Source organism: Perognathus longimembris, chromosome 28, assembly GCF_023159225.1.
Source record: "Perognathus longimembris pacificus isolate PPM17 chromosome 28, ASM2315922v1, whole genome shotgun sequence".
NCBI classification, from domain to species: domain Eukaryota; kingdom Metazoa; phylum Chordata; class Mammalia; order Rodentia; family Heteromyidae; genus Perognathus; species Perognathus longimembris.
The window spans coordinates 60804554-60818590 of NC_063188.1; the positions used below are offsets into that span (position 1 = coordinate 60804554).

Sequence of the window (14037 nt, forward strand, 5' to 3'; positions counted from 1 at the left end):
GCATCTTGTACCAGGAAGATTTAAAGCAGAGGCTGAAGAATGTCCAACTTGAGATGCATATAAAGTTGCTAAAATCATTTGGAATATAATGGGACAGATATGTATGCTTCTCAATGGCTGCCCACAGCCATCTAGCTGAATTGGTATGACTCTGAAATGATGTTTTAACTATTCAAATGGCCTTTGGCAGAAAAAAGTACCTTGATTCTGAAATGATCATTTCAAAAAACACGATCTGGCTTAAAGGAATAAATATGGGATATGATCTAAGCATCAAAATTAATACTGGCCAGGCACTGGTAGCTCCTGTCTGTAATCTTAGCTACTTGGGAGGCTAAGATATGAGGATCTCAGTTTCAAGCCAGCCCCAGAAGGAAAGATTGTGAGACTCTTATCTCCAATTAACCATCAGAAGCTTGAACATGAGGCATGGCACAAGTAGTAGAGCCCCATCCTTGAATGAAAAAGCTGAAAGAGAATATAAGTCTGAATTCAGGCCTAAGCACTGCCTGCTACCAAGGGGAAAAAAACATTTAAACTAGGACTAGATCCAGAATTGGGAAAGGAGGAAATAGAAGAACGTTGGGACAACTAGGGAAACTTGAATAAAGCCAAGGCTTAATTATTATATGTTACTAAGTTAATGCTAATTTTCTTAGGGGTGAGAAGAGTAGCATATTGTTATATGCATATTCTGAGAAGATGTGCGCTAGAGGCTAGAAATGAAAAGTCTATAATTTACTTTTAAATGGTTTGGAAAAAATAGGCAGAGATGAAATAAATGCAGAAAATGTGAACTGGTAGATTCAGAATAACAATATTTTACACTTTCAATTATTCTATAGCTTTGCATTTTTCAAACAAAAACATTAGTACCAGGTGCCAGTAGCTCATGCCTATAATCCTAGCTACTCAAGAGGCTGAGATCTGAGGATCAGGGTTCAAAGCCAGCCTGGGCAGGGAAGTCTATGAAACTCTTATCTCAAACTAATAAAGAAAAAAAGAGTGCCGGACAATGATGGTTCATGCCTGTAATCCTAGCTACTCCCCAGCCCAGGCAAACTACTCTGAAAAAGCCTAAAGATGGTACTGTGGCTCAAGTGGTAGAGTGCCAGCCTTGAGCAAAAGAAGTTCAGAGACAGAGCCCAAGTCCAGAGTTCAAGCCCCAGGACTGGCCAAAAAAAAAAAAAAAAAAAAAAAAAGAGGGCCGGGAATGTGGCTTAGTGGAGTGCTTGCCTAGCATGCATGAAGCCCTGGGTTCGATTCCTCAGTACTACATGAATAGGAAAAGCCAGAAGTGAAACTGTAGCTCAAGTGGTAGAGTACCCTGAGTTTAAGCCCCAGGACTGGCAAAAAAAAGAGCCAAGTGGAGCTGTGCCTCAAGTGGTAGAGCACTATCCATGAACCAAAAAGCTCAAGGAAGTGTCCAGGCCCTGTAATCAAGGGCCAAGACTGGTACAAAAAATGTGGGGGTGGGGGTGGGGAAAGCTGGGGATGTAGTCTGGTGATAGAGCACTAGCTTATACTGCATAGTACAAAAAATGTGGGGGTGGGGGTGGGGAAAGCTGGGGATGTAGTCTGGTGATAGAGCACTAGCTTATAGTGCATAAGGTCCTGGGTTCGATTCCAGTAAAATAAACAGGTAAGTTTTATCTTGTAAATATAGTAACTAAGAATAAAAAGGGAGAGTGCCAAAGGCTAGTAGTGCCTAGCAAGTGCTGGAATTTGTATTAGTGCCATCAATTAAATTACTGATAGAAACCCACCATAGTTCCTATACCATTTTAGAGAACATACCACATTCACCAGTGCTACCCACCAACATTCTAATAGATCTCTCCCACAGTACTTCCTGCTTATTATTCTTACCTCTCAATTAGCTGTTTCCCCAACACAATCTTAGTCCCTTCAACCTTGATAAGTTCTTCATTATCATTATGAATGACTGTCTTTTCCAACTCTTCCTCCTGCTCCTCAGTCATAGCAACAGGATTGGAAGGTGGGGCATTTGTTTGGTAATAAAGGGGACAGAATTTGTTTGTCCTCATGTGTCCAATGGCACCACATGCTCCACATTTTAGCTGCAAAAGGAAAAAACTGTTAAGTAGGTTGGAATACGTCAGAAGTAAGCAAAAATATTATACACACACACACACACACACACACACACACACACACACACACACACGGTTTCAGAAATCTTGCTCTAATAGAACAGAAGCCACTAGACAAAAAAGTAAAGATAACAAACTTCTTGAAAAAATCAAGTCAGAGCCAGGTGCCAGTGGCTTATGACTATAATTCTACTTTGGAAACTGAGATTGTAAGGGTTGTGGTTTAAGGCAAGCCCCCTTCTTAAAAGAGCTCAGTACTGTTTATCTCACTTATTTTCCCAGCTATGCAGGAATTCTAGCATGAGTGAATTGTGTCCATGTGTGCAAATGAGCAGGAGGCAAAATAATTGTCAAAAAGCAGGGCTGGAAGCCAGGTACCAGTGCCTGTAATCCTAACTATTCAGGAGTCTGAGATATAAGGAGATAATTTGAAGCCAGCCTGGGCAGACAAATCTGTGAGGCTCATCTCCAATTAACCAGGAAAAAAAGCCAAGCTGTGGGTTTGACGCCCAAAGTTCAAGCCCAATTACTGGCTCAAAGAAAAAGGAGTTCTGAGGATTAATATGGTCAAAATAGTTTATCTGAATGTATGAAAATAAAATCTCCTGGAATTGTACTAGGAAGGAGGTAGGGGAATAAGGGAATGATAGAGGGAGATCCATTGGAATACATTGTATAAATGTATAGAAACACACCACAATGAAATTCTCTCTCATATAGTTCATACACATTAAAAAAGAAAACCAGGGGTGGAATATGGCCTAGTGGTAGAGTGCTTGCCTCGTATATATAAAGCCCTGGGTTCGAGTCCTCAGTACCACATATATAGAAAAGGCCAGAGTGGCACTGTGGCTCAAGTGGTAGGGTGCTAGCCTTGAGCAAAAAGAAGCCAGGGACAGTGCCCAGCCCCTGAGTTCAAGCCCAGGACTGGCAAAGAAAAAAGAAAACCCGAGAGGTTGAAATCGATCAAAGTACATTATATGCATGTATGAAAATATCATAGTGAAACCCCTATGTACAACTAATATACACTAATAAAATGAGGTTAAGGGGGCTGGAAATGTGGGCTAGCATGCGTAAAGCCCCTGGGTTTGATTCCTCAGTACCACATAAACAGAAAAAGCTGGAAGTGGTATGGTGGCTCAAGTGGTAGAGTGGGAGCTTTGAGCAAAAGAAGCTCAGGAACAGCACTTAGGCCCGGAGTTCAAGCCCCAGGACTGACAAAAAGAAAGAAGCTAAAAATACAAAGAAAATGATAGTTGGGAAATGTGATAATATTAAATATGCAGGAGAAAAGATTTGGAAGTTCAAACAAAATCAACTAGTGGTGTAGACTCTCAGCCCCTGGTCAAAACCAGGAAAAGCTTCAGTAGTATCAATTGCCCATGTCAAGTTTTATAACTCAGTCCCTCTGGTATCTCAGACCCCAGTCTTATCAGTAAAGTGGAGAAAATACTTTATCATACTTGGCTAATTTCACATGCTGGAGGAACACTAAATATGGCTTCAGTAGATGTTAATAACAGCAATTTACATGGAAAAAAGTATCATTTTATAGGAAAAAACAGGTTTGGGGGGGAGGGGGGAATGAGGGAGGAGGTAACTAACAGTACAAGAAATGTATCCAATGCCTAACATTTGATTTTTTTTTGGCCAGTCCTGGGGCTTGGACGCAGGGCCTGAGCACTGTCCCTGGCTTCTTTTTGCTCAAGGCTAGCACTCTGCCACTTGAGCCACAGCGCTACTTCTGGCCATTTTCTGTATATGTGGTGCTGGGGAATCGAACCCAGGACCTCATGTATATGAGGCAGGCACTCTTGCCACTAGGCCATATCCCCAGCCCAATGCCTAACATTTGAAACTGTAACCTCTGTGTACATCACTTTGACAATAAATAAGAAAAAAAAAAAGAAAAAAATAACAGGTTTGGGAAAAGCTTATGATTAAGTAGCAAAACCAGAACCTAAATTCAGACATTTTGTTTCCAAATTCATAGTTTTCTTCAATAACACAGTTGTTTCTTCTTATGATGTACATTATATAGTAGTAGCTCATAAATACTAGTGTCTGGAATCCTATCTCAGTGATGCAAAACAAACTATATGGCATGTGTTTTATTTTGTTGCATCTTATTTTACTTTTTTGAAAATACTAGCTTCACACTTGCTTGGCTTTCTTGCTCACAGCTGGTGCTTTATTACTGAAGTCACATCTCCAGTTGGGTTTTTGCTGGTTAATTGGAGAGGTAATCCCTGGTACTTTTCTGCCCAGATTGGCTTCAAACCTTGATCCTCTAAGCCTTAAGCTCCTGAGTAGTTAGGGTTTCAGGTGTTGGCCAGTGGAAGCTGGCTCATTATGACTTTTAGTAAGTACAATTTTTTAAAAAAGGAATATAGAGCAGGGTGCTGGTGGATCACACCTGTAATCCTAGCTACTTGGGAAATGGAGACCTGAGGATTATGGTTCAAAGCCAAACTGGGCAGATAAATCCAAGAGACTTATATCCAATTAACCACCAAAAAGCCAGAAGCAGAGTGTGGCTAAAGTGGTACAGCATCAACTTCAAATGAAAAAGCTAATGGATAGCTTGTAGGCCCCAAGTTCAAGTCCCCAAAAAAACAAACACACACACACAAAAAGAAGATAAAAGACGATAGAGCTGGAGATAGAGCTCTGGGGTACAAAACTTGCCTAGCATACATGAAGTCCTAGGTCTAAACCCCAGAGCACTGAAAGTATATAAATACATAAACTAAAATGCAAGGGACAGGAGGGAAAAACTGGGAGTGAGGGAAGGGGTGACATTGTCCAAAAATAAATGTACTCATTACCTAATTTACCTAATTGTAAGTATCACCTTTATAATAACAATTTATAAAATGGGGGAAAAAAGAAAAGAAATGCAAGGTACTTACACTGATGCCTAGAAAATATTTCAAATGAAGGTAAGTGACACCTAATGAAAACAATAGCACTAGTACTGGTAACACCAAAACAGACAAAGCACTTCCAAAATGTACAGTATTGCAGTAATTTTCAGTAAGGAAATGATAACAGTTAAAGGAAAAATATATGCTTTCTTCCTTTGCTTTAGGAGTTGTAATTATACCACAAGATACCAAATTCTTTTTGTGTATTCAGATAGGGTCTCCTATGTATCCCAGACTGGCTTTCAATTTGAAATCTTTGCCTCAGCCTTGGGTGATAGAATTATAAGTACGTGCCACCATACCAAGCCACAATAAATTTACTTTTAGGTCAGGGCGTTCCTTCATTTTTTTGGGCTTCTTCTCAGGAGGACCTTTAAGCTTTTCCTTTTCCTGGTTCCGTTTAAGCCTCCTCAGTTGCTCCTGAATCCTTCGCCGTTCTTTTCGCATCTCTTCTCTATGCTGCTCATCAAAAAGGGCAAATTTTCGACTGAACAACAGAAACAGTTGGGGGGACATAAGACCATAAGTAAACCTAAATCAAGAATGTTGTGTAGACAGGTAACATCACAAAACTAAAGTAATCTATCCAGGCTAAAATAAAAGGAACCATATACTACTCCCATTACCTTCAATGGCACTCCATCAGCACAGGCATCTTTTAAATCCCAAGTAAGTTCTACATTTTTTTTCTCTCTTTTCTTTTTTTTTTTTGAGGCAGGGTCTTGCTATATAGCTTGAGCTGCCCTGGAACTCACTGTTACAGCCCAAACTAATCCAGAACTCATAACCTTCTAGCTTTTGCTTCTATAGTGCTAGGTTTACAGGCATGAATTTCCTAAGATTTTTGCAAAACAATCACAAAGCAAAGAACCCTGGCAGAAAAATAACACGCTTTTATTTCATAGCAAATAAATAATTTGTCATTTGGTGATCTGTCTCTGCTCAAACGAACAGATCTAAAGGCAAGATGGTGGGCTGGGGATATAGCCTAGTGGCAAGAGTGCCTGCCTCGGATACACGAGGCTCTAGGTTCGATTCCCCAGCACCACATATACAGAAAAAAAAAAAAAACGGCCAGAAGCGGTGCTGTGGCTCAAGTGGCAGAGTGCTAGCCTTGAGCAAAAAGAAGCCAGGGACAGTGCTCAGGCCCTGAGTCCAAGGCCCAGGCCTGGCCAAAAAAAAAAAATAAATAAAAAAAAATAAAGGCAAGATGGTACTCCATTATAACAGACTTCCAGGGACAACTGTGTACAATTCTATCACTAAAACTCAAGTACACGTTCTCATCATCGCACTTCAAAGTAGTAAATCAAATTCACATGACTGGGAGAGTGAGGGAAAAGGTGACAGTGTCTAAAATATATTCTTTACCTGACTTATGTAACTGTAACCTCTCTTTATATCATCTTTATAATAGCAATAAAATTTTTAAAAATTTAAAAGAACTCACATGAATTCTTCATCTTTTGTGGTCCGTATGCGCACATAAGCATCCATGACAGCTGGTTTTCGGACTGTCTCACATCGAACATATTCTTTACCTTCTTCATCTTGAAAAGTGCGATATATCTTAAGACAGCGACCAGTGGCAGAGGAGTTAAGGCTAGTCACAGAAGCTGTGTCATCATCTCTGTGATTATTCCCTCCTCCTGCTGAACCTGCAGCTATAAAGAAGAAAAAGATTTCTAAACAAAGGTTTCCCTGCTAGGTAGTTCATGTGTGTAATGCTAGCTATTCAGTAGGCTGAGATCTGAGGATAGAGGTTCAAAGCCAGATCAGGCAGAAAAGTCCATAAGACTAACTAGCAACAAGCCAGAAGTAGCTGGTGCCAGTGGCTCATGCCTGTAATCCTAGCTACTCCTGAGGTGAGATCTGAGGATCGTAATTCAAAGCCACCTGGGGCAGGAAAGTCTGTGAGACTCTATCTCCAATTAACTACTTAAATCCAGAAACAGATCTATAGCTCAAATGGTAGAATGCTAATAACCTTGAGCAAAAAAGCTTAAGGGCAGTGCCAATGCCATAAATTCAAGTCCCAGGACGTAATATCAAAGTAACCATGAGCCCCAAGAGTACACTGATTTATCCCTTCCTGACTTTATTTTAATACTGCCAATTTCTTTTTTCCAAAGAGATCTAAAGATACTATAAAAGCCAGAAGTGGAATTGTGGCTCCAGTGGTAGAACACTAGCCTTAAGCAGAAAAGCTCTGGGACAGTACCAAGGCCCCGAGTACATGCCCCAGGACAGACAGACAGACAGATGGAGACACACACAGACACACACACACACACACACACACACACACACAACCAATACAACTGCTACCCACTAGGATGAATGCCTAGAAAGCTCATTTGAAGTAAAGCATGAGAGCCCCAGTTTGCCCAAGTACCTGATAGTAATGAATTGGCAGTATCTATTCAATGTGTCCCCCACAGACAAATCTACAGTTTACAGAAATCTTTCTACCTCACCTATAGATTTTTCTATACTTATCACCTACTTTTTCTGCCTCCAGTTATAGTCTGCAGTTATTTATGCTCCTTTTTTGATCCTTCTCTTTCTTGTTTGTCTGTAAACCCACTACCCTCACCAAGTAGCATCCTCTGTAGTTCCTTCCTCTCTTGCTCCTCCCGTTCACGTGATAACTGAGAGCTGGTTTTCTTGTTCTGCAACATATTCTCAATATTTTTTCCCATTTCTTCAAAGTCACTGTCTTCAGCTGAGCTGCTGTCTGTGTCAGTTGATAAGAGTTCTGTTGATGACAAAACCCTAAAAAAAAGTTAAATTAAGACCAGAGAATATACTAAAGTATAAAGACTTAAAGAGATATGATTGTACCAAAAGCAAAAAAAAATGATGAACAATCCTTTAAAAGGCATACTCAGCTGGGCACTGGTGGCTCACACCTGTAATCCTAGCTACTCAGGAGGCTGAGATCTGAGGATCAGGGTTCAAAGCCAGTCCAGGCACGAAAATCTGTGAGACTCTTATCTCCTATTAACCATGTAAAAGCTGGAAGTGACCCTGTGGCTCAAGTGGTAGAGCACTAGTCTTGAGCAGTGATGGTGCCCAGGCCCTGAGTTCAAGCCCCAAGACCAGTACCAAAACAAACAAACACAGAGCCAGGTGCTAGTGGTTCATGCCTGTAGTTCTAGCTACTCAGGAGGCTCAGATCTGAAAATCCCAGTTCCAAACCACCCCAGGTAGGAAAGTCCATGAAATTCTTACTCCCAATTAATAAGCAAAAGGCTGTAAGCAGAACACCAGCATTGAATATAAAGCTACAAGAGTGTGAGACCCTGAATTCAAGCCTGTGTCAGCACTCATGTATGCACACACACAAAGCATATGCAGAATCCTCTAAGATGTGACACCCTTAATATTGCATTATCTATAGCTCAGGTTAGCCTCAATCTCTTTTTTTTTTTTTTTTTGGCCAGTCCTGGGGCTTGGACTCAGGGCCTGAGCACTGTCCCTGGCTTCTTCTTGCTCAAGGCTAGCACTCTGCCACTTGAGCCACAGCGCCACTTCTGGCCATTTTCTGTATATGTGGTGCTGGGGAATCGAACCTAGGGCCTCATGTATACGAGGCAAGCACTCTTGCCACTAGGCCATATCCCCAGCCCCAGCCTCAATCTCTTGATCCTTCTGTTTCAGCCTCCTGAGTGCTAAAATTAGTGGCACACACCACCACACCCAATTTCATAGGCCATTTTTAATAGCACTTTACTATTGTCTCAGAACTAAATCTTCGGGAAAAAAAACCCTATTACTATTGTTAAAGCCTCTAAACTCAACCCTAGTAGACTGCCATGAAAATCTGAGCTCAAGCTTAGCACCTTCTTGACACTCAAAACCTTTACCAAGTACCTTTGAAAGGAGCAGGTCTTCTCATATTACTGTAGATACTATCCTAATAACTCAGATACCTAGTCACATTTTTAGATGAGCTCCTTTTCATTATAAAATAGTAACTAATGGCTGCAGATAAAAGCTCAGTGATAAAGTACTTGCTTAGCATGCACAAGGTCCTTAATTTGAACCCTAGTAACACAAAAACAAAACAAAGGCATAATATGTAGGACCTCTCCCCTTTCCAGTTTGAGCTTCCTAGAGCACTGAAACAGCATACTTGTTTTTTTTTTAAAGTAGGTTGGTATTATAACATTTATTAAAATAATGCTATGGGTTAATAGAAACAGCAAAGAGAGCATACTTGTTTTGAAGGTCAAAGATGCGCTGACATTCCTCTTTGTAACGTTCTTGATGTTCAGCCACAGAAAACCTTGATCCTCGGGCAAATTTACTCATGGGCCCCTCTCCAGAGCGGGCTTGTTCCGTTGACATTGTGCGTACAACATCAATAACTTCCCAGCGGGACAATTTTTTAATCTACGAGACAAGCACACATACAGTCATATAAATATATACATATATGCACATCATTCAAGAATTTACAAGAAAAACTAGGAACATGATTAAGCAGACTTAAACTTTGGGAAAGTCAACTCCTGAAAAAGCATCTAGGGGGGCTGAGAATATGGCCTAGTGGTACCTTGCCTCATATACATGAAGCCTTGGGTTTGATTCCTCAGCACCACATATACAAAAAAAGCCTGAAGTGGTGCTATGGTTCAAGTGGCAGAGTGCTAGCCTTGAGCAAAAAGAAGCCAGGGACAATGCTCAGGCCCTGAGTTCAAGCTCCAGGACTAACAAAAAAAAAATAGAAAAAAGAAAAAGCATCTAGGATATTCTGTAATGAATACACCACAAAGCACTTCAGATATTAATACTGCTTCTTATACTTTTCTCTCTACATAAAGCTCCTAGGAGTCGCAAGTTTTCCTCTCTTACACCCACCTCTTCCTCAGGCACACCAAATTTACGCAGAAGTTGCTTGGCATTTTTCAAAGAAAGGCGACGAAGGTCTGCATCTGTTCCTGTCACAGTCTTCTTCACTGGCTGAGGCTCCTTATCATCCTGCCGCAAACAAAAAAACAAGTGAGAATCCTAAGGAGTCCAGTTCCTTATAGTACTCATTTATGTCATTCTGCCTACTTAACTACTTTCCAGGTCCTCCACTCCATCTCACTCCCCAATTCTCATTTCCTCCTCCTTTGTTTCCTCCTAGAAATACAGACAATCTCTCCTTTGTACAACTTCTTAGATACAAAGAAAAAAGAATTTTTATGTAAGTCCCTGAGTATTACTGCTCAGGGCTAGCACTCTACTACTTGAGTCCTGCTTCTTCTTGCAGCTTTTTTTTGGTAGTTTATTGAAGACAGGAGACTCACAAACTTTTCTGCTCAGGCTGGCTTCGAACTGCAATCCTCATATCATAGCCTCCTTAGTAGCTAGGATTATAGGCATGAGGCACTGGAGCTTGACTAAGAAAAAAGAATTTTTAACTAGAAATTCAAGACAACCTCACCTTCTGCTGTGTTGGTTTGTTTGGAATCTTCACATAGGAGAAACCTTCACCACAGCCTGTGGGATCTGCCACGCCAGTCACCTCCAGTAGACATTTTCCCTTCATGGCGGCAATGAAAGCTCTTGTGGTGTTCCAAGGAGCAGTTCGCACCTAAAGTACAGGAAAGGAGTCTCACAGACATGGGAAACATTTGCACTATGCATAGTCATTAGTTAGAAGGGGGAGAAAAAGGACAATGAGCAATACCATGCTTTCTACATTAGCCACAAAGATCAACTGTTAAATAGTTGCCCAGTACTTAACTATTATCTTTGACAGTCTTAAATCATGACAGTAAACTGGATGCTAATGTCTCATGCCTGTAATCCTAGCTACTCAGGAGGCTGAGATCTAAGGATCTCCGTTTAAAGCCAGCTGGGGACAGGAAAGTCGGTGAGACTCTTATCTCCAATTAATCACAGAAAGAGCCAGAAGTGGCACTGTGGCTCAAGTAGTAGAGTGCTAGTCTTGAGCAAAAGGAGCTCAAGGATAGTATCCAGGCCCAGAGTTCAAACCCAGGACCGACAGGAAAAGAAAAAAAAAGCTTAGGGATAGTGCTCAGGCTCTGAGTTCAAGCCCCAAGACAGCACAAAAAAAGTCAAATAATGCCAGTAAAATGGAGATAAAGAGCCTAATTGCAGTAAGGAACAGTGGTATCTCTCAGCCTCATATCCCTTAGGCTTCACTCAATGCTCTATACTTAAGTGTTGCCTCTACCTTAACGGTGCCCACAAAGCAGATTGAACTTGATTGCACAATTCTTCTTAAATAGTATGTACATACTCACACTTTCAAATAACGTACCAACAACAGCAGGATGAAACCAAACTTCATTCCATCCTTGACAGTGGTTTGATCAAAAGGTACTTTCCGATCCAATGAAAGAGAAATTTAAGAGAAGTGGGAGCTAGAGGCATGCTCATGTGGCAGAGTGCCTCACTAGAAAGTATGACTATTGAGTTCAAACCCTAGTACCATCAAAAAAAATTTTTAAGAATTGTCACGTGCTGAGGATTGCAGTTTGAAGCCAGTCCTGGCAGGAAAGTGTAAGACTGTTATTCCCGATTAACCACCAGGAAAGTGATGGAAGTGATGCTATGGCTAGCCTTGAACAAAAAACACACAATGATAGCACTTAGGCCCTGAGTTCAAGCCCGACTGACAAAAAAATGTAAATAAATAAAAGAAAAGAATTTAAGGGAGAGGGAAAATGGCGCCGTCACAATAGGGAGGCACCCCAACTCGCTCCAACCGAATAGTGAGCTGGGAACTCCAGCACCCAACACCCCATCAAGAATCCAGCAAACCCAACAACCAGAAGCAACAGAGAAACACAGGAAACAAAAAAGAACAAAAAAAGAAGAGCCTATAGCCTGCACAGAGCCAGAAAATCTCTGCGGTACCCCCCACACCCTCCACTCCCCCCACCCCCTGTCGCCGACCCCGGCCCTAATAGGGCCAGGCTGGGAAAGGGGACCCAGCGCCGGCAAACGGGGCCGCAGACCTTCAGCGATCAGAGAAGCAACATCTGAAAAGTCACGCCAGGAGCGGAGAGTCCAGACAGCAGGAGCTCCACAGACCCCAGACAGAGCGCAGATCGACTGAGACAGAAGGCGGTGCGGGACAAAATACAACATCGACACTTATTAAAAGCTCTGGAGAGAACAGGAATAGATTGAACATTCCTCAAAACAATAAAAGCCATATACAACAGACCAACTGCTAATATCATATTAAATGGAGAGAAACTTAAGTCATTCCCCCTAAACTCAGGAACAAGACAAGGATGCCCACTCTCCCCACTTCTTTTCAACATAGTGCTGGAATCCCTAGCCATAGCAATAAGGCAAGAGGAGGGCATCAAAGGAATCCACATCAGCAAGGAAGAAATCAAGCTATCCCTATTCGCAGACAACATGATCTTACATCTGAAGGACCCAAAAAACTCAGTTCCCAAACTCCTACACCTAATAAACCATTTTGGCAAAGTAACAGGATACAAAATCAATCCACTAAAGTCAGCAGCTTTTCTGTACACCAGCAATGTACAAGCAGAAAAGGAAACTATGGAAATAATACCATTTACAGTAGCCAAAAAAAAAAAAAAAGAATAAAGTACCTAGGGATCAACCTAACCAAAGACGTGACACATCTATTTAATGAGAACTATAAAAATCTAAAAAGGGAAATCAAAGAAGACACAAGGAGATGGAAAGACCTCCCATGCTCATGGGTAGGCAGAATCAATATAGTGAAAATTGCCATATTGCCCAAATTGTTATACAAATTCAATGCAATCCCCATCAAAATCCCAGCTACATTCTTCACTGAAATAGAGAAAGCAACCCATAAATTCATATGGAACAGCAAAAGACCTAGAATAGCCAAAGCAATTCTAGGCAAAAAAAGCAGTGCAGGAGGTATCACGATACCAGACTTCAAGCTCTACTACACTGCCATCATAACAAAAACAGCCTGGTATTGGTATACAAACAGACCTGAAGACCAACAGAATAGAATTGAAGACCCAGAAATAAAACCGCACTCTTACAGTCAGCTGATATTCGACAAAGGAGCTAAAGACATACAATGGAAAAAACAGAGCCTCTTCAACTACTGGTGCTGGGAGAACTGGGCAGCCATATGCAGAAAACTCGTAGACCCAAGCCTATCACCATACACCAAGATCAACTCAAAATGGATCAAGGATCTCAACATCAGACTTGAATCTTTGAAACTACTGAAGGACAGAGTAGGAAAGACGCTAGAACTTGTAGGCACAGGAAGGAACTTCCTGAATAGAGTCCCAGGGGCACAACAGATAGGGGAGAGAGACTCGACAAATGGGACTACAACAAAATAAAAAGTTTCTGCACAGCTAAGGACATAGCCACCAAACTAGAAAGACAGCCAACCATATGGGAAAGGATCTTTACCAGCACAGCAACAAAGACCTAATATCTGTCATCTACAGAGAACTCAAAAAACTAAGCCCCACCAAGCCCAGTAAACCAATTAGGAAATGGGCAAAGGAGCTAAAGAGAGACTTCACAAGAGAAGAGATAAAAATGGCAAAGAAACATATGAGGAAATGTTCAACACCTCTGGCAGTAAAGGAAAGGCATATAAAAACAACCCTGAGATACCACCTCACTCCAGTCAGAATGGCCTATACTCTGAACTCAGGCAACAACAAATGCTGGAGGGGGTGCAGGGAAAGAGGAACCCTCCTCCATTGTTGGTGGGAGTGCAAATTAGTACAACCACTTTGGAGAACAGTGTGGAGGTTCCTCAAAAAGCTCAACATAGACCTACCCTATGACCCAGCCATATCACTCCTAGGCATCTATCCTGAACGACAGGTCCCAAGATATCAAAAAGACATCTGCACTTCCATGTTTATCGCTGCACAATTCACAATAGCCAAAATATGGAAATAGCCCAGATGCCCCTCCACAGATGAATGGATTTAAAAAATGTGGTACCTATAGACAATGGAATACTACATAGCGATTAG

The 14037-nt window shown here is 41.4% G+C and overlaps 1 protein-coding gene across 4 annotated transcripts in view; it reads right to left on the reverse strand.

Moving 5' to 3' along the window:
- Positions 1 to 14037, reverse strand: part of Taf1 (TATA-box binding protein associated factor 1) — a 103780-nt gene that overhangs the window by 54417 nt on the left and 35326 nt on the right. For all 4 annotated transcript variants that reach the window (XM_048335807.1, XM_048335806.1, XM_048335804.1 and 1 more), the window contains 7 exons: positions 10482 to 10631; positions 9911 to 10030; positions 9267 to 9442; positions 7641 to 7819; positions 6495 to 6708; positions 5366 to 5531; positions 1870 to 2081 (listed from right to left, as the gene is read on the reverse strand). In XM_048335807.1, coding sequence (XP_048191764.1) covers positions 1870 to 2081; positions 5366 to 5531; positions 6495 to 6708; positions 7641 to 7819; positions 9267 to 9442; positions 9911 to 10030; positions 10482 to 10631 — 1217 coding nt within the window. The remainder of the gene's footprint in view (positions 1 to 1869; positions 2082 to 5365; positions 5532 to 6494; positions 6709 to 7640; positions 7820 to 9266; positions 9443 to 9910; positions 10031 to 10481; positions 10632 to 14037) is intronic.